At 52.9% G+C, this 27,918-nt stretch overlaps 9 protein-coding genes across 9 annotated transcripts; 3 read left to right on the top strand and 6 right to left on the bottom strand.

Annotated features, from left to right (window-relative positions):
* Positions 1-156: 156 nt before the first annotated feature.
* TRIVIDRAFT_204519 (uncharacterized protein) lies at positions 157-1,636 on the top strand (the record flags this gene model as incomplete). The annotated part of the gene is made up of 6 exons (XM_014097087.1): positions 157-191; positions 319-345; positions 410-641; positions 705-866; positions 918-1,433; positions 1,490-1,636. 6 exons carry the CDS (start codon positions 157-159, stop codon positions 1,634-1,636), a joined length of 1,119 nt encoding a protein of 372 aa, XP_013952562.1.
* A 1,026-nt stretch (positions 1,637-2,662) lies between these two features.
* On the bottom strand, positions 2,663-4,405 carry TRIVIDRAFT_47408 (uncharacterized protein; the record flags this gene model as incomplete). The annotated part of the gene is made up of 4 exons (XM_014097086.1): positions 2,663-2,726; positions 2,875-3,851; positions 4,001-4,149; positions 4,291-4,405. 4 exons carry the CDS (start codon positions 4,403-4,405, stop codon positions 2,663-2,665), a joined length of 1,305 nt encoding a protein of 434 aa, XP_013952561.1.
* A 4,173-nt stretch (positions 4,406-8,578) lies between these two features.
* On the top strand, positions 8,579-9,852 carry TRIVIDRAFT_68384 (uncharacterized protein; the record flags this gene model as incomplete). The annotated part of the gene is made up of 3 exons (XM_014097085.1): positions 8,579-9,337; positions 9,445-9,524; positions 9,627-9,852. 3 exons carry the CDS (start codon positions 8,579-8,581, stop codon positions 9,850-9,852), a joined length of 1,065 nt encoding a protein of 354 aa, XP_013952560.1.
* Positions 9,853-11,350: 1,498 nt separating this feature from the next.
* TRIVIDRAFT_81015 (uncharacterized protein) lies at positions 11,351-13,541 on the bottom strand (the record flags this gene model as incomplete). Its single annotated transcript, XM_014097084.1, has 4 exons — positions 11,351-12,261; positions 12,327-12,429; positions 12,498-13,078; positions 13,163-13,541. 4 exons carry the CDS (start codon positions 13,539-13,541, stop codon positions 11,351-11,353), a joined length of 1,974 nt encoding a protein of 657 aa, XP_013952559.1.
* A 3,198-nt stretch (positions 13,542-16,739) lies between these two features.
* TRIVIDRAFT_77129 (uncharacterized protein) lies at positions 16,740-18,834 on the bottom strand (the record flags this gene model as incomplete). Its single annotated transcript, XM_014097083.1, has 3 exons — positions 16,740-17,833; positions 17,920-18,525; positions 18,594-18,834. 3 exons carry the CDS (start codon positions 18,692-18,694, stop codon positions 16,840-16,842), a joined length of 1,701 nt encoding a protein of 566 aa, XP_013952558.1.
* A 1,376-nt stretch (positions 18,835-20,210) lies between these two features.
* Positions 20,211-21,702, bottom strand: TRIVIDRAFT_77126 (glycosyltransferase family 34 protein; the record flags this gene model as incomplete). The annotated part of the gene is made up of 3 exons (XM_014097082.1): positions 20,211-20,426; positions 20,491-20,918; positions 20,982-21,702. The coding sequence occupies 3 exons, from the start codon at positions 21,274-21,276 to the stop codon at positions 20,211-20,213; spliced, it is 939 nt and encodes a 312-aa protein (XP_013952557.1).
* Positions 21,703-22,460: 758 nt separating this feature from the next.
* TRIVIDRAFT_47585 (uncharacterized protein) lies at positions 22,461-23,426 on the bottom strand (the record flags this gene model as incomplete). Its single annotated transcript, XM_014097081.1, has 1 exon — positions 22,461-23,426. One exon carries the CDS (start codon positions 23,424-23,426, stop codon positions 22,461-22,463), a length of 966 nt encoding a protein of 321 aa, XP_013952556.1.
* Positions 23,427-23,991: 565 nt separating this feature from the next.
* Positions 23,992-25,356, top strand: TRIVIDRAFT_111717 (uncharacterized protein; the record flags this gene model as incomplete). The annotated part of the gene is made up of 5 exons (XM_014097080.1): positions 23,992-24,143; positions 24,209-24,228; positions 24,335-24,385; positions 24,470-25,069; positions 25,144-25,356. 5 exons carry the CDS (start codon positions 24,100-24,102, stop codon positions 25,260-25,262), a joined length of 834 nt encoding a protein of 277 aa, XP_013952555.1.
* An 88-nt stretch (positions 25,357-25,444) lies between these two features.
* TRIVIDRAFT_77120 (uncharacterized protein) lies at positions 25,445-26,699 on the bottom strand (the record flags this gene model as incomplete). Its single annotated transcript, XM_014097079.1, has 3 exons — positions 25,445-25,997; positions 26,088-26,424; positions 26,546-26,699. 3 exons carry the CDS (start codon positions 26,697-26,699, stop codon positions 25,523-25,525), a joined length of 966 nt encoding a protein of 321 aa, XP_013952554.1.
* Positions 26,700-27,918: the final 1,219 nt, after the last annotated feature.

The following is a 27,918-nucleotide window of genomic DNA, read 5'->3' as shown; positions in this document are numbered from 1 at the left end:
ATAAAGCAGTCTCTGCTTCTTCTCTCACTTCTCTTCTGATCTTTGCACACGCATACACACAGCCTTTTTTCTTTTCTCTATCTTTCCATTGAGAATTCGGAACATCTCTCTCATCTCCTTGCCTTGATCGCGCAGATCAAGAGACTCACTCGAGCCATGGCCAGCAAAAAGGCAAATGCCAACTTTACCTTGTGAGTAAACCGCCAGCTCACTTCAAATCAACTCTCTTGGAGTGTCGTCTTCCTTTTGACGAGGAATCATGATTTTCAATTCTTGTTTGGGAATTCTCGAGGCGCAAACACTAACTGATTGTTCTAGGGCGACCAGGCAAAGCATTCCAACGAGGTACGATACAACTCCCGTCTCTTTCCCTGCAGTCCCTAATCGCTGACTTTACCTCCATCACCAGATTTCGATGCAAAGTCGGCGGCGAATGGAAGTCTCTCGATGAGTTTTCTAAGAATCAACAACGGCTCATCCAGATCGACTCGGCTGGCCGACATCGCATCGATGCAGCCAACTCTGGAATGACTTGCCGAGAGCACTCATCTGGCCAACGTACAGAAATGACATGCGAAATGTGTGGCCTCGTCAAGCCCTTGTCTGAGTTCAGCGGCTCCAGCAAGAGAAATGCCAGTATTGTATGCTGGCCGCCCCTTTCAACCAAATGATATATGCGTAGAAGCCAGCTGACTTGTCTGAAGAATTGCAAGAGATGCACTGCTTGGGTTGAAACCCAGGAGCCAGAGGTTGTGCCTGCGCCTCTTGAGACTGGCCACATTTCTATCGAAGAGGAGCGCGGAGAAGCGTGGCCAGCCAGGTTTATCGACAGCTCCGATTTCTTTTCCGACGATGCCTATCCTCAGGTGCGCATTTGCTTGACCTCACAATCGGCCGCATATACTGACTGACACTAGGCTCCCGTTACTGGACCGTCATCTCTTGGCCTGGAGGATGGCGAAGTGGCTTCCATTTTTGGTGCCTCTTCCGAGTACTCTGCTTCCGAGGTGTCGTCGAGCCGCGCTCTCCCTCCTCATCTGAGAGGCTCAGTTGGCCAAGAGAGATTTCCTCTGACACCTTCGACCGATGGATCGCAAGCGTCGAACAGACTCTCGTTTGTACAGCATCTGCCTCCTCATCTTCGACCTCTGATGCAGCAAGGCCACCAACTAGATGCCCCGTCCGACTACACGGGCAATAGCGAATTTGGTGATCATCCAAGCAGCATTTCGACGGCTACGACGACGAGGGAGGCCAGATTTGGAGCCAAACCACGCCGGGTGTCTTTCAATGCCTGGGACCCAAGCGGAATACAGCATCGAGCCTTTAAATCCGCTACCAACAGCTCAGCCACAGGAACCTCGCTCGCGGGTGATGAAGAAAACGGCTCTCAAAACCCAACAGGCCAGGCCAAGGGCAAATGGCCGACCATTGTATGTCTTGCTTCACTCGCGCACTCAATATGTTAGCTGACCGTACCATGTTCTAGGCACGCATGTCCCAGACAGAACTGCGCCAGATCGGCACGAACCACCATATTGCGGCTCGAGAAGCTGGTCCTGTGAATCACCGCCCGGTGCAGCACGACACGACCAGGTGCTGTGAGCCGGATGATGACGACGACGACGATTTCTAATCAAGTCGTGTGGCTATTTTCCCGGAGGAAGAAAATCTTTTGCTTTTGATTCTTGCATTTCATCTAGTCGTTTTAGTTTAGCTATACGCCAATATCGAGGGAACACGCCACGGCCAGGGGGGACATGATTGCAATGGTTTTCAGATTTAGTCTAAAAATTGATGATGTGGATGATATACATTTCGTTTCCACTCCTAGCATCCAAACGGTGGGTTGAAGAGCCTCTGCTTGGAGGATGTTATCAAATGCACCCCAGTCCAGTCCAGGTTCCTAATCGCCAACACCCCAACTCAACCTACTTATGCTGTTGCAGGCATCCCAACTGTACTCGTACTTTACACTTGTACATCAAAAAAACACACAACACTCTCCCGTGTATACTTTTTTGCCTTATTCCTCCCGTGTGTTTTTTCAAGCACCTTCTTAACACGCATCGTCCTTGGCTCCTTTGAATCGAAAGTAACCCCCTTGATGTGGTTAAAAAGAAAAAAAAAACAATAAAAATAAAATAAAAGTCCTCCAATAAAATACCAACATTGTTTTTGATGTTGTCCTGTCATATCCAATATAATAAACATGAGAATTCGTGAAATGGGTTCTCTCTCTCTCCCTACTTGAGAGGAAAAAAACCGTGACTTTGTTGTTGTTGTTATAACCCTGTGTGGTGGCTGCTGTTGCTGTTGCTTGTAGATTCTACAATGCTTCGTAACAAAAAAATTGGTACATCGAGGCAACTTGCCCCCCCCCTGACCACACTTTGCATATAGCTATTTCTTTTTTGTAAGAAAAAAGTTGCTTCATTGTTATGCTCCTTTTTTTGTGCGTATATATTCGCGTTTTTTTCTTTCTTTCTTCTTCTTACAGCTCCTTGTCGTCCTTGTGGAGGAAGCTGCTCGGAGGCGCATTCACCACCGCCTCTGCGTCCCCCACCTGTCGACGCTCAGTGACTTCGCGCGTGCTGTTGCTCTTGAGCTTGCTGCGGATGCTGAGGGACGAGGTGGTTCTAGCGTGGGCGGTGCTTAATTGCTATTGGAGAGGTTCTGAGGAGGAGGAGAGGCGGTTGAGGTGGAGGTAGACGTCGGTGCCGTAGCTGGAGGGGGAAAAAAGGGTCAGTACTAGGGCACTTCAGGACTAGGAGTAGTAGCGGTGAGGGAGTTTTGATGCGAGGATGGGTTTCATGTGATATCAAGGAAAGGGAAAAATGGTGGAGGGGCAGCAAGGGAAAAAAAAAGACTTACCCTTCCATGCTGATGAGTTTCAAGTCGCCGCCAAAGTAGCGGGCGTACAGCCGTGAGATGGGCAGGCCGTATCCGAAGCCCGCCATCGGGGCCTTGAAGTCGCTCTTGTCAAAGTCCGGGTCCAGATTAGGCGTTCGGTCGACGGTAGTGTACATGTAGGTCCAGACCAGGGGGATGGCGCTCCGAGGGATGCCGCCACCTTCGTCAGAGATCTTGATGGTGATGTCCTCCTTGCCCTCGGCGACAATGACCTTTGTGACGGGGAACTCCTGCTTGTCCATGCCGTGGGTCTCGACGACGGCTCGCAGCGAGTTCTTGAGCGTCTCGAAGAGCATGTGCGACAGGTGGCCGGGGACGTACATGAAGTCGAGGTTGGGGTTGCAGACCAGCTGGATGCGGGGGGCCTCGAACAGGCCGTAGTGGTCCTCGCAGACGAAGCGGGCGTTCTCAATGGCCTCCTGGGCCAGCTCCTTGACATTGGTCTTTGTGCAGATGACGCCGACGTAGGTGGGGTCGCGGTGGTGGCTCTGGTCCGTCAGGGCAATGTGCTGGCCGATGAGCATGCGGATGCCGATGCGCGACATGTAGAAGCGGTCGAGGAAGGACTGAATGTTGGAGTCAATCTGCATGCGCTGGCGCCGCCGCTTGTACTCGAGGATGCCCTGGGCCATTGTGGTGACGACGCTGTCGTGCCGCCGCTTGATCTTGTGCAGGCACTGGGCAAACTTTTGGTTGTAGAGCTGCAGCTCGGGCGGCCAGTCGCCCGTGTCGTCGACCGTGGCAAAGTATCTCCGCGCAACGGACCGGGCCTTGCCGTGGCCGTTTGATGTATTGGAGTGTCCATATGCGTATCCGTTGCCGTTCCCATTGCCGTTGCCGCTCAGGTGAAGGCCACCCCAGCCCGAGGCCTCGTCCTCGTGGATGGAAGGGTTCGGCGTTGACTCGGAGAGCTGCGCATAGCCGCCGCGGCTGCCAAACTTGGCGGGCTTCATCAGGCGCTCCTTGACGTCTTTGGCAATGCGCGGCCGAGGGAGCTGGGTGATTTCCTGCAGGAGGCTTAGGTTAGCCTGGGGCGGGCGGCAAAGAGGCGAGACATGGCTGCATATGCTCGGCATGGCTGACGTACCTCGAAGGATTGGGCGTACCAGTCCTTGACCTTTTTCACGGAGGGCATGTCGTTGAGGCCGTCGGGCAGCAGCTCCAGCTCCTCGACGCGGTGCGCCAGGCGGATTGGCAGCTCCTCGGCCAGGAATTGTGAGGCGCGAAAGAGGGTTCCTAGAGGGGCCGAGGGGGCCATGATGTCAGCCTTGGTGCCGCAGACAGAGTTTTGGTGATCCAATTCTTGTCTTCCTCTTGTTGTTGTTCCTCTCCTTCTCCCAAGAGGCGCGCGCACTCGATGAATCAGTCACTACGCACCTGTGGACGGCTTATCGCCAAACTGGACCATCTGGCGCAAGCTCACGCCAGTCGCTGGGAACTTGGCGTAGTGCCGGATGGTGTCCATCAGGGTCTCGGACGCCCGCCATGACATGATGGGCGCTCGTCCCCCGGGAATGGCAAAGGCGGGATGGGATTGTTTGGAGCAAGATTGGGGGTTTGCGCAATCCCGCAGCGGTCAATGGCGGTTCGGCGAGGGAGCGCGGGAGCCGGAAGAGGCAGAGGAGAGAAGACGAGAGGGAGGGAGGGAGGGCGATGCACAGGAGCCGAATCAGAAGATGGACAGCAGATGATTGAGGCCGGCGCAAGGGAGCATAAGCTGAGGGGCTCAACGACGTGAAGCTGGCTGCTGCTTAGAGAGGAAAAAAGAGAGAAATCTCGTCATCGGCACATGTAAGATGCGGCGCGTGAGGTCCAAGGTGAGAAAATGGGATGATGCAGTAAGTGAAGGCGCTTCTGACTCAAGTGGCGAGCGATTGCGGCCCCGCGGAAGCTGCTAAGGTTAAATGGCTGTAGCCGAGGATGTGCGGACGGAGGATCGAGAGCCGGAGGAGGGCTGGAGCTGGAGCTGGGCCGGGGGTTGGGGGGGGTTTGAAGCGTGGGCACGTGGGTATTTATGTTGTATTTTTTGTTCTAAAGGTTGTCTTTCTTTCTGTGAGGTTGGTACTATGTAGACTCTTTACAAGACAAGCACAGCATCTGTTTAGAGCCCGCCCCTGCTCTCTCGAGGCTCGGCGATGTGACGTCGTGGTCATGCTCATGCTCGTGCTCATGCCCATCACAGTCGCGTGAACGGAGCTCACCACAAACGGCGTCGTTCGGGGTCCGGGTGCCCCCACTCTGGGCAAACGGCGGTGGTGGCCAGGGGATGCTGTTAGTGGGCGAGGGGGTTGAGTTAGGGGACTTTGGGGGCTTTGCCGGCGGTCCAGGCGGCTAACCCAGTCACTGCAGGTACTCGTATACGGGGATTGGGGGAGGAGCTGAAGCTGAACCACCACAACATCAGAGTGAAGTGAAGTGATTGATGCTCTTTGGATCGGTCACTCCATACAGAACTAGGAATGGACTGGACCATCAGCTTCTCATGTCATGGCTGGAGCCACAATCCACCGCCCATCAGCCAATGCAGCGGCACTTGCATCGTATCTCATCTCGTCTGGCTCTGGTCCCCTATTTGCTGCGTCGCCCCTCTTGACACAGCAGAACAGCAGGGATCAGCAGGTTGTGCAACCAAACAGCAACTCTGTCGGTCTTTAATACCTGCATGGTTAGTATAGTAGACTACCAAGTATCAGGAACCAATATTCAACAGTCATTTGTCCAATTGGCCCATCGCTTCGGTCTGAGGGAGCGAATCTCCCAGTCCTGCCAAAATAGGGGCACGGACAAACGGGAGAGCCCGCACATGCAGTGACATTGACGTTTCTATGGATATATGTAGTATTTTGACAGCTGCCAGGTACGTAAGATACATATAGGCACGCCTATCGCCCGTGCCGTATTATTACCTAAAATCGAGATGAAGCTGCATACCCGGTTGTTGGTTCTCAGCTTGCAACATTATGATAGATAAGGAAGCAGGAAATGGCATGATGTGAAGAAAAAAAAAAAAAAAAAACTTGCCAACGGCTGGTCAGCCCACCACCAGTCCTCTGAATCTGCGCGCATTGATCGCATCTGGCGGCCCTTACATCAGCTCCCGCCACCGGTAGGGGCCTGGAGTCAGAATCCATGGCTCGGAGAATTATTTTTCTATTTTTTTCTTTCTTGTATATATCCCACGTACCTTACGATTCGATACGACCATGCCGGGACGGCTATCTATCGTCATCTGTCATAAACCGATCCAAGGGACTCCCATGGCAGACATATGATTGTCGTCTGAAAGTGGCATGGCACGAGAAGAAAGAATCTGCTGCAGATGGCCAGTTGGACCGGATTGGATCCATATTCGATATCTTGGTTGACCCTTTGCGTGACCGAAAAGCATTAGCAGGTGCAATTAGTAACCTCTAGGCGGCTACTGGCTTGAAGATGTATTAGTAGTATAGGGGCAATTCAATATTAGATCATGTACATATATAAAGCAGCGCTCAGCTGCTATTCGTGCAGTTAAAGATGTCTTCTCATTGGACCGACGGATCATCCATTGCCCGATGCACGACAACGGTGCTAATGTACGTTTCAAGTTTGTACGAGCAGGCGTCGACATCAGCACAAGCATAGGTACTATGTAAGCATCCGCCTCTGCCGCAGCGAAACAAACAAGCGGTGTTGAGTTGAGCCAAGGGACCAAGGGACCAAGGGACTACCGACAGTATCTGATGTACGTGCCACGCTCGAGCTACTGCACCGTCATTCTCCACGGTGGCCCGGGCGGTCTCTAGTCGACCTGGTCCGTCTGCAAAGGCTTCGCTTCCATGTGTGGGCATAGGGGGGCTTCATGCGGCCACCTGCGGCGACACGACATCACTTGAAGATGCCCCATTTCGATAAGGAGAGGGGGAGGGGGGGTTTTGCTGTATCCGTACAGTATGTAGAATCGACTGTTTTTAACGGCATGTCGAAGAGAGGCGACGGGAGTTGAACAGTACCTATTCAGCCCGATTCTGGTACATGCGGCTGAGAGACGTCGCGACGTGTTTGTACCTAACATCAGGTACGAATACTCGTACAACTCACAAGACAGCCAGCCAGCAAGGCAGGGAAAAGGTACATACCATCCGCCATGGTCCCCGCGTATCTCGCACCAATTAATGGAACACACGGACACTAAGCCCCTCGCATCGTGATGGAATGGCTGATGGACTGCATGGTGGCTTGGGGAGAGCGCCTCGCCTCGTCCAGTCAGGGGCGGCCAGCCTTTTCAGACGCGGATTTCTAATGCATCCATGGCTCGCCTCGCGTGTTTGTGTGTCTGTGTGTGTCTGTAAGTATCATGTATCATGTATCCCAAGGCCACGATGGCAGCTGGCGCAAGAACCGCCTCTGAGGGGAACCCAGCAAGCGTAGGAGGTACATGTAGCTGCGTAGAGGAAAAGAAATCGGGTGGCGGGAGATCAGACGGCGTGCTGGTGCCTATTGATTTTATCCTTAGGTGCTCTTTTCCTTGTCCATCTTTCATTCACGCTTCTCCTTTTTTTTCTTCTTTTTCTTTTTCATGTTTATTTCTTCTTTCTCGTCGTGCTTTCTCTATACGCCATCCCCATAAAGCTGGCGACTCTTCGGCATCATCATCATCATCATCACCATCATCCATCTTACGCCAACGTACAGATATCCATCCACGGCTGCTGCTTTACTGCATTGATGCATGCAAACGTCACATGGCTGCCTCTGCCTCTCTCCAGCCCGTCGTCCAACCAGGCGCCGTATTGCTGCTGCTTATGAAGCAAGACGCAGTCTACTCCGTACCCAATCTCCAGCCAGGCATTCATTGGATCACGGCCACACACTCAACTCACCCTCTACCGTGATGCTAATGCGCGATTATAAGCGCCTGGCCTCTCATCGTCCGACGTGTGGCGCGAGTGGCGGTGCGAACCGCTTGCGAACCAGTCCGAGCGCGAAACCTGGCAGCTTAATTAATTTCCAACGAAAAAAACACACCTCAAAAACGTGATGTGGATGACTTGTTCAAACCCCAGCCTGTGCTAAGCTGTGCTGTGCTGGGCTCTGCTCGGAGCCACGGGGCCCCATTGATCCGCCGCCACACCCGGCCCTGCGCTGACGCCCGTAACTGGCAGCTGGACTGTGCCTGTACTCGTACTGTTCAGGTACCTGCACCCGCCAAAACTCCTCCCCCAAAAATCAGGGCTGCCACTCTTTAGTAATAAGGGAGAGCTCCATACCTAAGGAACCGCCAGCTTTGGGCATTGCCAATGGGCTTCCAATTTCCATCGCCATCGCCATCATCCACCGCCGCGCCCCTCGATTCCGACGACCAGCCTCTGCTCAAGCGCCCGTCTGGCGTCCCGGTGACGCGTGCCGAGGGGAGCGCCGACAATTAAGGACGAAGGACCAAGGAAAAAAAAAAACAAGGAGAGAGAGGGGGCTTCGACAGGACGAGGCGGGACTCCGACACCGACATCGACGAGTTTTTGCCGCCTGATTGATCTCCCTTTTCTTTTCCTTTCGCTTGCTTCCCTTTTTTGATCGTGTTTCGGGCGTCGTTGGGACGGCAAAGTCGGTCAAGTCCAGCCTCGAGAGTCCAGTCAGCACAGCCAACGAATCGAATCAATCGCCAATCATCCGCATCCGTATCGCAATGGGCCGCCGGGACAACGACGAGGACAAGCCCTCGGGCCTCGAGGCGCTGCGACGGCGCACCAGCTCCAGCAACCGCACCAGCCCCAGTGGATTGAATCGCAGAATCAGCAGCCAGAGCACCCGCACCACCAGCAGCACCACCAGGCGAGACAGCATCGCCGGATCTGAGACGCCGCCGCCACTCATGCGGTCCAGTCCCAGCGTCGGCTCCTCCAGCTATGCGTTTTCCGGAAGCAGTGTGCTGAGCCCCCTGCGAAGAGAGCTCAGCCGCGACGGAGGCGACATCAGGGCCGGCAAGCTGGAGCTGGCACGGCGCCTAAGCATGCTCGCCCAGCGCCTGACGTATGGCGACAGCATGGAGGAACTCGTCGCGCTCGACAACCAGGTCAATCAGATTGAGCAGGCCCTGGGCGGCGGCATCAGCCCGAGCGTCTATGGGAGCCCGCCGCTGTCGCGAAAGCCTCGCCCGCTGAGTCTGGAGACGCCCGTCCGCAAGAACAGGAACAGCGACATGGACGGCAGCGCCATTTTCAGCTCGCCGTCGTCTCTGTTCCGAACCCGCTTCGCAGACCAATTGTCTCCCACCCCCTCCACCTCCATGATGCATCACGATGAATCCGAGGAAGAGGACCCTCCCCCACCCAAGAAGGGAATGACGGCGGCGCAAGCCAACAAGATCATTGCCGAGGTGGTCAAGCTGAACGAAGAGCTGGAAACCATTGTCACCAATCTCAAAGCCCGCCAGGAAGAATCGGATGTGAGTCATGTTTTATGTCTTCATTTTTTTTCTTTTTCTTTCTTATCAATGCACCCATCCAATTCATCTCCATGGTATATCGTATCGCTAACAGGGACTCTGTGCAGCACATTCATAGGTTGTTAGTGGAACGTGCCGAGCGTGCTGCCCAACGCATCATTTTCCTCCAGAACCGCATTCAGTACTTGTAGGCGACCTCTTTTTCCTTTTCCCCCCAACCTCGATTTTTTTTTAATCATCACAAAGCCCTTTCATCACCTTCTTGCATCATTGGCTTACACCTTGACAGGGAAGAAGAGCTGCAAGAGAATGACGCCGAACTAACACATCTCCGCGTCTGCCTCAAAGCAGTCGAGATCCAGCTGCCACCGCACCCCGACAGAGAACTGCAGCGATGCTTTGCCGTCTTCAAAGAAGGATACAAGGCCATAAAGAAGAAGCGTGCCATGCGATCTAATATGGTTAGCTACCTGGGCTACGATTCTTCCATTGCTGCCTCTTCGGCTTCGAGGTGACTGACGACGACGGCTGCATGAGCATTATTTTTTAAAAAGCATTGCCGCGGTTGCCGGTGGGACTGGAGCCGCATGCTATGGGAGCATTACGGGAAACGATGTCGAGCAGGACTTTACGATGATACGCCCGGCAACGGTGTTTTATTTGGATGCAACGGAATGATACACGGGGAACACGACGACGGCGCTTTTCCACCACGCCATGATTCACGAGACCTTTTCTTTCCTTTCTGGTTCACGCATCTATTTTGCCTTGACCGATTGATTATTTCCCCTGTCTCTTTTTTTTTCTTTTGTGCAGGGAAATTTGACACAAACACCGAAAAAAAAAACACAATGCCCCCTCTTTTCGACTGGGCATCAACGCATTCACCCATGGCCCAAGCAAAGCGAGCGAGCATACAGATTGATTGAATTGCGATCCATTCTTTGATCCATTCTCTTTTTTTATTTGCCGAGGAATGCAACTCGATGGGAGTCTAGTGTATGGACGAAAGAAAACTATCACACGCGCGATATCTCGATATGGCGTCCTTCGTTTCTTATTCTTTTCTACTTCCACCCACTCAACATATTCGCTCTGCGGCTCCCCCTCCCAGAGCGATTAGTGAGATTATCTAGTCTCCATTATTTTCTTATTGTTTCTACATTCTTTTTCTTGTCGAGGATGTTCACCATGGGCTGTGAGAGAAGTCATGGCGAGTCCTTTCCTTCGGCTTGATGAAAAGTAACACAAACTGGGCAGGCATAGTGATGGGCGCAAGGCTGTTTATTCCCAAGGTCGTTTTTGCTTCTTTTTTTCTTCCTAAACATTTTATTTTTTGTATTTAGTGTGCGTTGTGCTTTTTTGTGGTCTCTTTTTCTTGTTAACTACACATGGGCTACGCATCAACAAAGTGTTTGTGTCTGCGGGCGGAATATGAATTTTTCTTTTCTTTTCTTTTCTTTTCTTTTTTTGCGGCGACGTGTAAGTCGTTCTTACATATTACACATCCACACATATTGCTGAGGATTCTTTTTTGTGACTTTATTTGGGTAGAGGCAGGGGAGAGCGGTGAATAAGAAATTTAATTATATCGTGCTTTATGAGAATTTGTTGGTGAGAAAGTGATGGGGAAATGGGATTTCAGTAAAGGGGGGGTGAGGGAGGCCAAGAGTGAGATAAAAAAAAAGCAGCTTTAGAGCAACCGAACCTGGAAATTTCCATTTCATTTTGAATATTTTTTTTTCTTTTTTCCTTTTTTTTTTTCTGCTTGGCTATTTAATATCTAGGTGAATAAAGATATGGCTATTTGATGCTATTTCAATCTTTGAGCCTTTGCATAACCCCGATGTTGTGACTGATCAATCTCTCTTACACGCCTTGTCAAATCATTCCTTATTAATTTCCAGACATCATGTCGCTTCCCCTTTCTTCCCCCCTTTCCTTCCATCACCAATATCAAATCTCGCTTCATGTGTTCTTTATAACAAAGGGAAAAATAAAATAAAATAAAAATCAGCCGCTTCCCCTTCTCTCCCTCTCCCTTCGTCTCTCATCACCCCTTCCAGAACTATATCTCTGCTCCGTCGAGTCTGGGCTCGAAGCCCTGTGCCGCCGACTCTTGTGATGGCGTCGTCCACCAGGAGGTGACCTCTCGCGCGACCGGCGAGAAGATCTGTCCGAGGTGCGATGGCGGGAATCCCGCTCGCGGGACCGAGACGCGCGGTGCTTGGAGGAGGATGAGGATGATGATGAGGAGGAAGCGGAAGATTGCTGGTCGGGCTGGGGCTTTGCGTCGAGCGGTACGGATGAGGTGGTTGAGAAGGAGGAGGTGGGGGATGCGGGGGAGGATGGGTATATCAGGGAGGATGGGCGGAGGCGGGTCTGGTCGATGTAGCAGGCGTCTTTGTGGCGGCGGGTGTCTTCTTTGAGGGCCTTGCTTGCTGCGGGGGGGAGCTTTTGCAGGGAGGAGGGGAGGCTTGGGGAGAGGGAGTATGCGTGAAGTTGGGAGTGCAGCTGAGGATGAGAGGACGCTACGGCCTCAGGGGGCACGACGACGGCAGTGATGGTGTTCCACTCTGCAAACGACGAAGCCAGGAGATCAAACACCCTCACATGACCCCTTTCAGGGAACAACTCGCGGGGAAGTTCTCTCGGCAAGAGTCTCTGTGCGGCTGGCAGGCGGGCGTGCCTGTCGTCCGCGAGGAGCGGGATGTCTGCGAGGACGAGGTCGAGGCGCTTCGCCTCGCGGTCGGGAAAGGCGCGGACCATGAGGGTCATCCAGTCCTCGAAGCCGGCCGGGGTGAGGGCGGGAATGGAGGGCTTGGAGTCGATGGAGGACTGGACGAAGTGGTGCTCGCAGCGGAGGTCGGAGAAGAGGAAGGAGAGGCCTCGGAGGGATTTGTGGTAGCGGGTGTCGAAGACGCCTTTTGAGGGGATGTTAGTTGGGTTTGCTTGAGATGGGATGGGATGAGAGAGATGAGAGACGTACGTTGGAAGGGAAAGAATTCGTTGTCGAGCTTGTACCGGGAGTAAAACTTCAACAGCTTATCAGGGGTGATGACGAGAGAGTCTGTTGGAGAGTACTCGGCAATCTATATTCATCACCATCAGCATTACGGACAAAGAAATGGGGGGAGGAAGGTGTCAATGGCATGCTCACAATATGGTTTGCCAGGCCGCGGAGGAACCGGCCCAAAGCAGGCGTCGGCTCATCTCTCTCATTGAACAGCAACGTCCATGACGGCCCCTGTCTCTCAGCCGCAGGAGGTCTCAGATGCGAAGCCGAGGAGTGAGAATGATATGGTTCGGGCTCTGGTTCAAGCTCAGGTTCGGGTTCAGGAGGCTCCGGGGTGTAGTGGATGACTGGAGGCTGCTTCTCCGCGAAGCGAACCGTTGGTCGTGGGGTAGGGGATTCCGATGAGACGGAGCTTGGAGGGGTGGGGAGGGAGTCTTTGGATGTGGAGGAGTCTGCGGATGAGTTGCTTGGGGTGCTGCAGGAGGAGTCTGCGGAGGAATTGGAGAGTTGGGAGGAGGTGCGGGTGAGGGGTTGGGTGTCATCTAGAGATATTGTTGGTGTGAAGCCGTACTCAAAATCTGATGGTTCGTCTTCATCTTCGTTGTAATCTTCCACTGTAGGCTGATATCGCTTCATGGTGTCTTTTGATGAAGCTGTGCTTGATTGAGTAGCGGAACCGTCATCAGAGACTGAACCATCGTCGCCGTGGTCTGCTCCATCGTTGACTATTCATATCATATCATTGTCAGAATATTGAACATGACTCTCATAACACCTCTTATAAGAGGAGGTATTCGTGTCAAACTTACGCTCGCCCTTGACCTTGGCCACCAACTCATCCAGCCACCGCGAATTCCACTCCTCCATAGCAAGTCCCCTAACGACATCCTCGACCTGCTTGTCCTTCATGTCGCTCTGTGAAGACGGCGCCTCGGTCTTAGTCATGACGTGTGAGAGCACAGACTTGATAACGTCCCTGTATGGAAACGACGACGACGACCTTGACGAGTGTCCTCTCCGGGAGGCATCGTCTTTATCATGCTCTCGACGACTGTCTCGTCGATGCCTTGAGCTTGATGCCAAGGATGCACTGTCGAGCTTCTCGTCACCGCCGTGCGGCGTTGGCGAGGCTGTGTTTCCGTGTGCCGACGGCAGAGCGTCGTGTAAGACGGTCGTCTCGGCAGTCATGGTTTACGGCAACACGGCAGATTTTTTTTCTTCTTCCTATGGCACCACGTTCACGACAGAATTGGAGTTGCCGTGCCGAAACGTTTAGTTTTTGTTCTTTGGTTATCGCCGGATGCCGGTTGGTTGTGGTGTTATCGTGAGGGTGGGAAAGAGTGTGTGAGATGGGAGGCGGTGGTAATAGAAGGAGGACGACACAGCGTTATGGAGGCAAAGAGGGAAGTTGCCTTGCGTTTCTTTGTGAGAGATGAGAGATGATGGGTAGATGGAGAGGGAGGTTATGAGATTAAGAGTATTTTCAGCTGTGAGGCTTCACAAAGGCACGGGATGCACAAACACAAGCACAAGCACAAGGGGAGGGACACGGGAAATTATATGATTGATGAAGTGTCAAAAAGTCAGATCAGGTCCCCAACGGAAGGGGCAGTGAAACGCAGCCCGTGCTGGATAGGGGGGGAAAGGAAAAATTCCAAGGCGGTAGCAGGGAAAAACGAGGGAGGCACAACATGATGACATCGCGGGCCTCTCATCAATCATGGGCTCTTCTCAACGTCCATTTGTCCACCCTGTCGGCCTCGGCGCGAAAGCAGAACGCTATGTGCTCTGCTCTTGCTTCTCCCTCCCCCACCCCGCCCTGGCATGGATGGATCAAGTGGACGAGAACCCGGTTTGTGCATTGGCCACTTGGGTTTCTCTCGACATACGTGGTCCCAGGCAGGGTCCCCATTGAGACAAGAAAAGGAACAAGCAAGGGTTTGAGGCGAATTACCCAAACAGAAACCAAGACCAAAGAGCAGAGATGGACAAAGCGTAGGGTATCACAGGGTATGACAGGGGTGGCCTGTTTTTGGCAGCAAGGCGATACGCCTTTTTTTTTGTCTCGGATGTCTTTTTTTCCTTTTCTTTGGGTGCGGCAGGGGAGGAGGCAGTGGGACTGGGGGGCAGAGATTTGCATCATGGGCTTTCGAAACGTGATGCGTGGAGGATCTGGGTTGGTTGGGCTGTTGTGGCGGGAGTTGGGTAGAGCTGCATGTGAGGTGATGTAAGTGACGAGGGCTTGGTAGAGGCTGAGGACGGTTGATGAGTCAGGTGGAGATGCGGATTGATGCTTTGATAGGTTGAGTCGTTGTTTCAGGGCATTATGCAGTTGCTGCTGCTTGGACTGAGGACGTGTATATCAGACCACGGCTCACTGAATTGTGCCTATACGAGTCTGCGTGTATAAGCAGGGTATAAGCTGTAAGCATCACAACAGCAGCAGCAACAACACAATGAAAAGCAGCGATGCAGGGATACCATCCTCTCCCTTCTCCTCACATAAAAAACACACACAATGCAGCAGATCCAGTAACAAGACGGCAAAAAGCAGCTGGTCCGTCCACTCGAGCCCCTCGCCACATCTGCAAGCCTCACTTATGCTGCTCCCCTGCTGGCGTCTTGATCAGTCTAGCACTAGCACCAACTCGAGCATAGCCGGCACCGCTGGCCCTGTTTTTAGCTGAGAGAATGCAGCCGGTGTAACGATGAAGTAAGCCGGGCAAGTTCCTATTAGTACATGTAGGTACGAGTACGATATCTCACGACGGGCTCTGTTTGGCTGCGTTTGGGTGTCAATTTTTTAGTGGCCTCGGGTTGCGGACGGACGGGGTGAGAACAGGGGGGTTCTGGTTTGGGACAATGTCGTCATGACGGTGGTTTTTTGCCTTGTTTTGGCTTCGGCAAACGGCGCCTGGATGAGACGGGGTTAGTCTGGACATCTCCACGGTTCGTTGCCTTCATGTCCAGCACATCATTGTGTACTCGTACATGTAGGTATGCATCAATGCATCCGCACTTGTGTACATACGGCATTACGCCCTGGACCTTGTATAATTCCTGCTGTATGTACTGTACAAGTTAGTGGTCATCCAGCCAGTCAAACAGCCAGTCAAACAGACAGACAGACAGACAGACCACTTACACGGCATCATCAACATCTCCAATCCTCCGCCAATCTGCTCATCTCTTCCCCTCCTCAGCTAGCCACCTCCAACCCAAACCAAACCATAACCATATCATGCAGCAGCCCAAACTTCGCCTCTCATCATCCGCATCAAAACCTCCTCCTCCTCCTCCCTTGCCCTGCACGTCGCCGATCGCCTCGTCCTCAGGCGACCACGTAGGACGCTTCGTCGTTTCTTTTCGGGCATCGGCGTGCAGCCACCCGTTCCCATCGTTCGCCCGGGCCGATGCAACCCAGACGAGCGCACTGGTAATCTCGTTGCATGTTGCATCGTGTCGAGGTTGTGATTGTCCATGTACAGCAGATGCTGGACTAGCTGGACTAGCATGTACGACTACGTGGACCAGCTAAACAAGTGCCGATGGGCGTGTTAGTTCATGTTGGTTAGTAGCAGTATTATACTAGTACTATAGACACACGTAGATAGATGAACATGCACATCACCAGAGCAGCATCATGCAGGACCAAGGGGGAAGAGCCAGAATAACGGGGGCGAAAAAGCAAAGAAAGGATGCAGTCTCGCATATACTACACAGTTCATGCATCCATCGCCTGCAAGGGAGGCAACAACAAGAGCTGCATGCCATCGTTTGTTTGCAACAGCCGACAAATCAGTCACGCCGCTCTCCCACCTCCATCCCCATGACAAATAATACAAGCATCGGATCAATCAATAGTCGAGACAGCGAAAAGAGGGGGCGGTGAGCTAGTGGAGCGGGCTGGTTGATAACAGCAAAAGAAGAAAAGTGAGGCTGTCTCGTGCGTGCCGCTATGATTGGACATGGAGCTTGGCTTGTTTGCCTCCCCCGACGCTGTACTCGTATTATGCGATGGGAGATGCATGTGCGTTACAGCGAAGACTCAAAGTGAGGCAGGGCGATGCCAAGGGGTCCGTGGACACCTGCAGCCGGAGATGCAGATGGAATCAATCGATCGAATTGGGGACTCATGCATGTGTCCAAGCTTGTGTATGTATGTATGTGTCTGTGTCTAGCAGTAGGCACCGTTGTGCAACTCGGGCAGTGGCATCGAGATGGCCGATGCAAGTCTCTCTCCCGTTTCCTTCTTCTCCATCTGCTGCTTTGCGGCCCAGCTCTCCAAAACAGCCAAGAACCAATTCCAAAAGGAGGGTGAATATAAGAAAGAAAGAAAAAAAGATAGAGAAAAAAGAAGACCAAAAAAGGAGAGACAGCCCGATTCGAGAGACCCCAAATCATTGTTACATACAAGCAGTATAACCAACCCATCAAAAAAACAAAAAAACTCCGTACGCACACTCTTACAGCACGCCAAGTCACATCATACCTTGTACAGCAAATCGAGGAACCCTGTAGCCAGATCAACCACAACTCCCTTGTTCGGAAGCGATCCCGCCACGCCGTACAGCGCAGCCGAGTCGCCCATGGCCTTGCCCTTTGCCCCCTTGCCCTCCACCAGCCTGACCCTCTCCTTCTCGCGCTCCTCCTCCACCACCGTCTCCAAGTCGCTGACCAGCCGCTCCCACACCTTGACAATGGGCATCGTCACTGCTACGTGGATGGCCGGAGGGCTCTGCAGGGCGTTGAGGTGCCAGCCCTTGGCCGACATGCCGTCGGCAATGTCGTACACGTCCAGGTTCTTGGCCGAAAAGGCCACAACCGAGACGAGCGGCTTGCCGAGCACCTCTAGCTCGCTGCTGAGCACGGGACCGTTCTGAATCGCCTCGGTAATCTTCTTGGTTGCCCCCACAATCTTGCCGCAGGCGTCCACGTATCCGTTCTCGCCCAGCCGCATCATGCTGGCCCAGCAACCGGCTATCAGCGCTCCAGGTCGCGATCCTGCCAGGCCAGGCGAGGCATAGACGCCGCCGGCCCAGTCGGGCGAGACAAAGTACTGGTATGATCGCAGCTCGGCCGTGCGGTACAGCACCGTAGAGCTGCCCTTGGGCGCGAAGCCGTACTTGTGCGTGTCGCAGCTGATGCTGGTTACGCCCTTGAGCCGGAAGTCGAACGGCTGCGTCTCGAAGCCCGCCTTGTCGAGGCAGGCAATGACAAAGGAGCCGAGGCAGCAGTCCACATGCAGGCAGAGCTTCTTGCGCACCGCAAGCTTGCTCAGGGCCGAAATGTCGTCGATGATTCCGTGGGGGAAGTTGGGAGCGGAGCCTACAAGCAGCACCGTGTTGCGGTTGATGAGGCGGGCAACTCGGCGGACATCTACTTGATAGGTGGGAGCAGGGCAGTCTACGTAGTGAATCTTGATCTTGAAGTACTCGCCGGCCTTGCGGAAGGCCGTGTGCGCAGTCGCCGGCAGGATCCTAAAGTGTTGGGCATTAGCATTTAGTTTGCCTCCTGGTGTACTCGATGCACTACGTGAATTATATGGAAAATCAACGCAACTTACATCTCAGGCTCTGTAACCCCGCGCTCGTTGTAAGCCCTCTGACGCGCAGACAGCACGGCCATGAGGATACTCTCGGTGCCGCCCGACGTCGTCACGCCAGCAGCACCAACCGGGGCGTGAAACAGATTCAGCACCATGCTCACAACCTCAGCCTCCATCTTGCGCACGCCCGGGAAAACATCCGGGTGGATCGGGTTGGCCACGGTAAACTTGCCAAACGCCTCCGTCTGCAGCTTCAGCAGGTCGCCCTCGCCGTGGTAGACGGCGCCAGAGACGTAGCCGTCCTCCCAGCGGGTATGATCCATGTTTGCCAGCGACTCGAGTTCGGCGCGCACGGCTTCGTCCGTCATGCCCTCCTTGGGAAGCGACAGGTACTTTGTCTGCCCGGCCGGCACCAGTTTGTTGGACATTTTGTCGAGCGATTCCTTGACCTTTTTCTGCACCTGGCCGCGCACGCCAGGAGCACGCAAGAAGTAGCCGTAGAGAGTTCGTTCAATGTCGCGGTAGAGCTCGAGGATGGCGCCGATGATGCCACGGCCCTTGAGCTTCCACCACAGGCGCCGGGTCCACCGGAGGACGAAGTAGAAGAAGATGATGTTCTTGAGGCTGTCGTGGGAGCAAGGCGTCAGCGGGAAACGATCCAATGCAATTGGCCTACGCAGCCACCGACTCACAGTTCGATATTGATCATGTTGAGCGACAGCGCCTGTTTCCGGCGCTTGACGCTCTCCAGACTGCCGCGGAGGCTCTGGGGAATGCGCGAGCTGCCAGGCATCGTGGCGGTTGGTTATTTCTTCCTTCTGCTTTGTTTATCGACTCCTCACAGACGCATACAATCGGAGGATGCTGGAGCAGCAGGTCAATTCCTCCAAGCCAGCATTTCACCTGTCAAGAGGAGAAGATGAATGGACGGCAGTGGATGGAGGAGGAGGCAAGTTTTTGGCTGCTTGAGCAACAAAGGTTGAAGCAACTTGCCACTAACACGAGCTACGTAAGACCCAAGTACCATTGCTGCCAGATTGCTACTGCAGAGTACATCCATCTCACACCACCTGCTAGGCCACAGCCGTCGAGCTATTTCCACGCATGATGCGTGTTTCCGGGAAAGAGCCAGCCTGCCACCTCGGCTGCAACAACTAAAAAACAAATACATGCAGAAGTACAGACGGTGGGCCAATGAGATGCTTCCAAAGTTGCCAGAAGACGTCTCCATCGGGGTTAGCGCACAGATGGGGCGCACCTTCACATGTCTGGCGGGGAACAGCGCTAAACCTGGATGGGCAGAAGGTGGAGGGCGTAAACCCGCGGACGCCGTGAATCCGGAGACGGAACCGGAGGAAAGCATCGAAACTGGAAGATGGAATGGGCAGGATGACATGAGATGATGCGGTTGTAATTGTTGGGCGGGAGGTTGAAAGGCGTGATGGAGCAATTATTGGCACCGTTTGCTTATAAAAAAAAATGCCGCATTATCAAGGTTTAATAGTGCGGGCTTGAGGTTGAGTTTGCTCTAGATCATGGATGTAATATGTAAGAGAAGTATTGGATAATAGGTTGAGACATGATCCCTCAGGATAGCGGGGAACTGGTAAGCCATGCCTATAGAAAATCTCTTTTAATACGGTAATTAGTCATGAATAGTATTCACAGTAATGGAAATGTTTGGAATAACTCTGAATACTGTATATAGCACCGCGCCATGTCATCTTCCCACCATACCAAGGACATCACCTACTTATTTCTCCCACTTCTTCATACCCAGCGTAGCTTACTACTAGGTAGGCTGTATTATTGAAATAGATTATCAAAAATGAAAAAAAAAAAGGTACTTTGCCTCCCCAATGCCAACTATACTCGACACAAGACAAGACAGAAAGACATAATTCATCAGCGTAATACAAAAAATGAAGCGTACCATTTTGCTTTATATTTCCCTCCACCCCTTGTACGTCCAAGTAGCCATCCTCGTCTCTTTGATACTCGAACTCGCTTGCCCCTCTATGTCAGGTTTTGCCGATTCACTTCCAAAAAGCCGTCAACGACACAACACGTTGTCAACCCAGATAACGCCGTGGATATAGACTCCAAGAGGATATATGCTCCGAACGAACGCCGGTATTACGCAAGTGTTTTTGCTCCCTTGCCGCCGCCGCCGTCGCCCGCCCTCCATATTTTCCCAGTGTTCGTTTTATGTCTTTCATTTTCCGTTGTTTTTCTTCGTTTTTATTTGATATGCCCAAAGTTGCCTCTCAATCCGTCTTTCTCACTTTCGCCCGGTAGTGATGGGCTCTCTAGCTCTTAAACGACGAGCTCCATTTCTGGTAGTAGCTTGCTGACTCGGTCTCGCAGTTCACGACACCCTCCTTGGTGCAGCCGGAAAACATGACGACAAAGTCGCCGTCTTGGTAGGCGTCTCCCTTGTCGGTGCGCGTGTAAGGGCCGAGGGTGCGTTGTGGCACGAGCGCCAACTTCGAGAGGATGGTGGGGTGCCATTGGACAATGTGCTCCTGTGATCTGCATTAGCTTCTGCTTCTTCCCATTTCCCTGGCTTCAGTTGGTATCAAAACTCACCAGAGCGTGTCTCTCGGCCTTTTGGAAATTGTAGCTTCGGTAAAGAGGATCCATCCATGTCTCGAGGAAAAACTTGCCCCATTGGCTGTTCCTTACCACCACGCTGCCGGCCACCAAGCCCGAGGTATCCTGGCTGACAATGAGATCGACCTCTTCTGCCCTCAAGTGCGAAAATGTCTTGATGATGCTGTCCGGCGGCACGACGGGGTAGTTCTTGATCATCAGGCTCTCCAGCTTCCGCTGCCCCAGGAGATGCTCCTCCAACGACTTGTTCACGTCCATGATGTAGGCGTCCTGGTCGAGGTACCAGACAAACTTGCACTCGGGGAATTTGGCCAGCGCGTGTCGCATAGCCATGAGTTTGGACCAGCTCTGCGGCGCTCCCTTGGTGTCGTAGTCGTAGGCCTTTGCCACAAATGCCTCGTATCCTGTGATTTCTGCGTGTCAGCGGGGGACAAGTCAGGTCCGTAAGAGACAGAGGGGCAACCCACCATGCTTGGCGGCATACTGCTCGCGGTTCTCCTTGACGGTTTTCAGATAGGCATTGGGGTACTGGGTCGGGTCGATGACGGTCACAATGACGACGGGCGGCTGGCCAGAAGGCACGCGCTCATGGTCGGGGCGCGGCACTCTTGGATTGGAGAAGAACCAAAGTGCCGCAAACACCACGAAGACCACAATGCCAATGGTCTTGATGCGGCTCCTCCGCAGGCCGGGCAGCCGTGTGGATCGAGGTCGGAAGGGCGGTGGGTTGGAGCTCTTGCGGGAAGGATATGCGAAATGCATCTTGTCGTCTGGGGGAGATGTCTTTGCCCCAAAGCGGCACAAATTCAAGACAGCGATAGTGGCTCAGCTGCGTGATTGCCAAGGGTATCGGCCTGGCCAATTCAACTTTTCTCTGCGTCCTTGTCCTCTCGTCTCTTCGCAGTCCTGCAAGGGCCGATAGCAGCAAGTCGCGCTGTGGTTGAAGGCGGAGGGGGCGGGATGCAGCGCTGAGGAGCAGGTCCTTCTCCTGATCTGATCTGATCTAAGATCCCTGAGGCCAGCTGTGCGACACCCGATAAGCAGAGCCGAGCAGGTCCGAGCAGGTCCGTGAAGCCGCAGCGAGCGAGACGATTCGACTCGATAATCAATCAAACGAGTGGCGGGCGATGGTTTGCAGTGACGGGCCACTGCGAAAGGCGTTCGCGCGCGGTGAGGCGATGGCGATCCCTTATGGCTTATGACATTGGTGGCCCATTGCTAGGGGTCTTTTTTTTTGGGTACCTTCACTTTAGAACACGAGGCGCTGGACCCGGCGCCGGGAGTACGAATCGCCGGCCCAACCAATATCATTGCAAACGGCGAGCCATCCTTGCGCCTTTCTCGTATTACTGCATACGGAGCTGATTTGGTTGATTGCGGCTAGTACCAAGCAGGCGATGTTATTCAGGTGTTATCGAGGAAATAGGGCTGATTTGATAACAGCGTGGCTGGTGCCGAGTAACAGAGTTTGCTAGGCGCAACTGTGATTTAATGTAAAGATGCCATGGTATTGGTGGGATCTATGCTTTAGACTACGATTGTCCATATCTTTATATAATTAAATTTGGGGGAATAAAAAAAGAAGAATAAAAGGACAGGCCAAAAATAGATCATGTCATTGAAAATGTGCCAGGCTGTTCCAATGATGCTGCTCAAAAGATGGTGTACTGGAGCGTACGGAGCAGATACTGCAGGAATGGCGACGTCTCCAACACCCAAACGGGCATCTTCAACGCGCGCAAATCGCACCGGCAACTCACACCAGGCCAGCGAGCAAAGAGCCAAGACGGCCTCTGCTCAAGGCGCTGGTGGAGCGTCGCTATTTGCACGCAGACTAGTTGACTTGACACGGAAGAGCGAGTTCGAGGCAACTTAAGAGTGTGCAGAGGGGCGACAACATGAAAGCAGCGCCAGTCCATGGAGTACACGATTGTTGTGAAAATGCATCATTCATCCTTGTTCCCATCCGGCATTCCCTCATCGCCGTCATCATCAACATCACCATCATCCCCGCCAACGTCCAATACTCTCTCACTCACATTCTTCAGCACGCGCTCACTCAGCTTCTTGACTCCTTTCCATATTCCCATGAGGGCGGTAAAGGCTCCAATGATGACAAACACGAGGCTAATGTTTTCCACTCTGGCCCTTCCGCCCTGGCGTCTGCTGGTTCCGGTCAAGCTGCGCAAGTTCCACCAATGCCACGGTGACATGGCAATCATGGATTTGAAGATGCCAACGAGCCCAAGAGAGAAGAATCCCTTGAGAAAATGCTCGGCCCAGGTCGTCGGCGGTTCCCAGTCGGGCTCCTTGAGGGCTTCAATATCCGTGACGACGCTTGTAACGGCGTCACTGACGGTACCGAAGGGATCGACCCAAAGGTTGAGGATTGGGTCAGCCAGAAATCCCAAAAGGAAGATGCTCGCCACAAGGATAAACAGTGTCAGGCCAGCTTGAGCCCATTTGCTGCTTAGCATCGAAGCCCAATGAAGGCGGACCAGCCGATAGGAGAACTTGCACGTCGGGCATTGCCAGTAGTTTCTCTTGGCCGTCGGGTTTGAGAGTCGCCAAGAATTGAGGCATCCCTCGTGGACATATTTTTGCGATCCCTTGCACTTGCATGGGGATAGCAGTCTTCCCAGCTCGGGGTCGTCAGACACATATACTGGCTTGCTCGACTTGGACGAGTTGGAAGGGTATTTTGGCTCTACGACATCCAGGCAAATCCGACATGTTCGTGGCCTATATCGCCGCCCATGTCTGTGCGTAGCATCTGGTGATGGTTGAGCATGTGCAGATGCATACTCTCTGGCGTGGTCAGACCTCGTTGGCTCCTCGTCATAAGCTGTAGATGTCTTTTCGTGAACCGTTGCTTGGTACGGTGTCCGAACCCTCTCTCCAAACCACTCCATCGCGGCTGATACTTGAGAAGGATTAAAAAAAAAGGTGATGCCCCAAGTTTCGTTTTCGATGCGCCAGCAGGGGCAAGAAATAGCCGACGAAACAACAAAGAAGCTGTGGAAGTCAAAGACTGTTGGTGGCTTCACATGGCACAAAGAGCTTTGCAAACTCAAACTGTCTCGGTTAGGCAGAAACGCGTGGGGGAGAAACGAAAAAAAGGTACGCGTCAAGTCTTCACATAGACGGGGAGAGAAGAGGCCACTTCATCGCTCTGCGCGTCACATTCCATGTAACATGTAGCATGTAGCCCAGCTAGCCGAAATCTCCGGCTGGGTGGCAGCGGTGATATTTTTGCTGGTGGAAATTTGTCGAACCAGAAACGAAAAAACTGTGGTACAAGTTACGGAGTTACTTGGCTTAGTACTCGTAGTTGGCCAAGGCTTAGCGGAGATGGACAGCGGAGGAGCTCCCCACCGGAGTTCGGCGAAACCAAAGTCCGCCACCAACTGCCTGGCCCAAGCTTGACGCGCAGCTCAGTGTGCCTGCTGTGGGTGGGATTGCATTATGGCTGAGCAGCTCAGAATAGCTTCGACTCTAGCAAAGCATAGCATTGGAGCACCGCAGATTCACACGCAACGAGCACGCAGAACAATCCGCTGGTAGACCGTCGATAAGCATCCAGCCATGGCGGACAGATACTCCTTCTCCCTCACAACATTCTCGCCCAGGTACGCAGGTTGATGTCATCTCTCCAGCCCCAAAAGACCCCTCTGCTGACTGGCCATGTTGATAGCGGCAAGCTGGTGCAAATCGGTACGCACTTCCCCTGGAGCAACCAAGTCTATGGCACCGATTCGTTGGAAGATATCATGACATGAATGGCGTCGAACAAGGCTGACATGTAGAATCCGTCCCGCAGAGTATGCTCTGAATGCGGTCAACCAGGGTATCACTGCTCTGGGTATCAAAGGTATGCTGAGACTTCGACTACTCTCTATCCTTGGGGAAGACATGCCATGGCAGGATGGCTAATGACGCAAATTCAAATACGCAGCTACGAATGGCATCGTCCTCGCCACCGAAAAGAAGTCGTCGTCCCCTCTCGCCGACCAGAGCAGCCTGTCCAAGATTAGCCACATCACCCCCAACATCGGCACCGTCTACTCCGGCATGGGCCCAGACTACAGAGTACTTGTCGACCGAGCGCGCAAGGTTTCTCACACAGGCTACAAGCGCATCTACAACGAATACCCTCCCACCAGAATACTTGTGCAGGATGTGGCCAGAGTCATGCAGGAGGCTACTCAGTCGGCTGGTGTTCGGCCATACGGCGTCAGCATGCTGATTGCCGGCTGGGACGAGGGCATCGACCCCGAGGAGGAGGAAACCGAGGCCAAGGAGGGCGAGGAGGTGAAGAAGACAAAAAAGACTGGCGGCATCCACAAGGGAGGCCCCATGTTGTATCAGGTCGACCCAACAGGCAGTTATTTCCCCTGGAAGGCCACGGCCATTGGCAAGAGTGCGACCAAGGCCAAGACCTTTTTGGAGAAGCGATACTCGGAGGAGCTGGAGCTGGAAGACGCCATCCACATTGCTCTGTTGACGCTCAAGGACAACATTGAGGGTGAAATGAGCGGGGATTCCATTGAGATTGGTAAGTTTTTGTTTTTCTTCACATGATTATATATAATGAGTGGTACTTGTTCTAACTTGCTGTGCCTTTCTCAGGCATTGTTGGCCCCCCAGCTGACCACCTGCTGGGCGTCGAGGGAGTGGAGGGTGCTACGGGCCCTCGGTTTAGAAAGCTGACTCCTCAGGAGATTGAGGATTACTTGTCAAGTCTATGATAGACATGCCGGTACGCGGAATGATGATGAAGCAGGCTTTGATGTACAATAATGAGGCATAAAGCTTAATAAACAAAAGAATTTGGCACATTACAATACTGCTTGATGTGAAGACTGGGTCAAGACCAGACTGAAGCTTAGAGTTATGGCGGCTAGTAGTGCAGTGCAGTGTAGTGTAATGTTATATGATGCGGTTCACACCTGAATACTCGCCTTTACTTTTGAATTCTGGCCTGAAAATCTACTGATATCGGCCACATCTATATCTTGCCCGTTAGAATAAAGGAGGCCCGCGGGCCAGCCGCCACGCCCACAATCTTGGAACCTTTGGCAGCCTTGAAAGGAACATTGATCCATGTTTCCGTTCTTTCAATAGCATTACCAATTCCAAGTTGGCCATTGTTATTCTCACCGATGACATAGATGAGTCCGTCAGCTGTCAGGGCGATGGCGTGCGACTCTCCGAGAGCAACATCCTCGACATCCTTACCATTATCGATTTCTGTATAGTTGGGAATGCCAGAGAGTTGCTCGAAAGCATGTCCTCGGCGGTGACGACGTGAACTGTCTGACGCCTTTGGAGCTGTTGATGAAGTGCTAGAGCCCCAGACGTAGACGCTGCCGCTCGTCGTCAGTGCTGCAACGACACTTCCGCCAGCCGTGACGCATTTAACGGGATCGTTGGCCGAGGCGATTTCATGGAGATCGGGTACCGGGCCCGGGACTTCAGGAGGTCTTTTTTGGGGCTCCGTAACCGGGTCAGTCAGCTCGGGAAAAGGTCCGAAGTCGTTTGTAGAGGGGGGGAGCCTTGTTTTAGGGGCTTACCGGTTTGGCGTATGAATGTCTCTACCTAGACAAGCCTCGAAGCGGGAGTCACCAAAGGTAGAGACGGTTCCGTTGGTGTGTAGGATGACGAAACCGGTGCTGAAGGCCGCGATTTGCGTAGCTGGAGGCGTGCAGGTGAAGATGGCGTCTGGTTCGGGAGATGATAGGGACGAATGCTTGACCAACTTGTTGCTGTCATGGCTATCCTGGTCCTGGACAATGGTCAAGATTTGCCCAGAGGCAGCTTCGGCTGACGTGTAGAGCAGCTCGAGATGCTGAGGCTCGGGACCAAGACCGGCGACGACGAAGCGCCCATCTTGTCGAACTGCAGCAGGGCCTTTTGTCAGTACGGAGGGTTTTTTTGTTGCGAATCGGAGGGCTTGGGGATTATGTGATTCTTTTTTGGTGTGAGTGGCAGATGTGGCATGATATGATATGTTATGTGATGATATAAGTACCAATGGTGTAAGTGAGGCGCGAGACTGGCCGTTCAATGGCTGAAGCTGAAAGAACTTTTGTAAAGGCGAAGAGGTCATGAGGCTCGTGCGGGAGGATCTTTTGGGCTACGGAGAGTTGGTTCCAGGCGTTGAAGCCTGTTGCGAAAAGATCCATGGGGATGGAGAGATCGGATCCGCGAATTACATGGCAATTAGACAGCAGATGTTTCGGATTTTGGCGTTTGGCGTTGAAGTTTTCGATTGGCTCGGTGTTTTGCTTTGTTGCTTGCACTACAAAGAATCCTCCCAGGTAGAAGCCCGTTCAACGTCAGGCTGCCTAGTACAGTACCTAACCTACTATTAGCCACTAATACTGCAACAACCACAAACCTGGTTTGCAGCCATGCAGGCAATCTGTCTTCAGCCATGCAAAAGGACAGTTTTCGGATTGAAAAGGACAAGTCTTTGCTTTTTGCTGTTGCTGCTTCTATTACACAAAGATATTGGTAAGCACAACAAAAACCAGTTTTCTGCAGCCGTGAAGCCATCTCCAGAAGTTCTCGCCGTCCGTACAAGGGCCCAGCGGTCACATGGGTCCTCATTCACGCAGATTAACGGCTCACATCCAATTGGACAGTGCAGGTTTATGCCGCTGCGTGACTGATGACTCGTTGCGGCTTCCTGTAGCTGATCATTCGTGTGCTCGTTGCGGCATCTCGATCCTACTTTGCAATTTCCTTTTGACGTGAGGCTAATAAGCATCCAAGTCATCTGCCTCTGAAACGGCGACGTGTAAGTCTGCTAAAGTTTCCAGCATCGGGCTTACCCCGATATTTTATGGGGGCCCGAGTGAATTATTCGGGGGTCACTTGGGGGACAAAATCCCTTTTAAGGAAACCACTCCATTAGTACTGTATGCAAACTAGCATCTGGAGCCTGGGCAGTGTCCAAGCCACATCCCTCTGTGACTCTTATTATGACTCCAATGGTGATGATGGGAAATTGGACAAAAGTTCCTTTGCGGACTTGGCCGTAACTCAGCGAGATCCGCGATGGTGGGTCGACAAGTCCCGATCTGTCTGTCTATTGTGGGAATTGCCGGTGTGTGGCTTGTAATATCGGGGGATTTCAAGGCTTTGATGACAGGTGGGTTGGCAGGTTGGGAGGCAACACTTTTGTTTTCTTGTTTTTTTTTTTTTGTCTCAGAAGAACTAAACTAGAACGTTTGCCATGTCAATTCAAGAGCTGGGGCCTTGTCAATTGGGTCCAAGACGCATTGATGCGGGTATCATCTTTTAGGCTCCGGCATAATCAATCACATCTGTTCATGGCGATCGCTGTGAAACCAAGTAGTATACGAGAAGCAACCTAAAATACACGCATTGAATTAGATG

Source organism: Trichoderma virens (assembly GCF_000170995.1).
Source record: "Trichoderma virens Gv29-8 chromosome Unknown TRIVIscaffold_86, whole genome shotgun sequence".
Taxonomy (NCBI): Eukaryota; Fungi; Ascomycota; class Sordariomycetes; order Hypocreales; family Hypocreaceae; genus Trichoderma; species Trichoderma virens.
The sequence above is the reverse complement of the archived record's forward strand: the minus strand, read 5'-3'. Positions and strand labels throughout refer to the sequence as shown.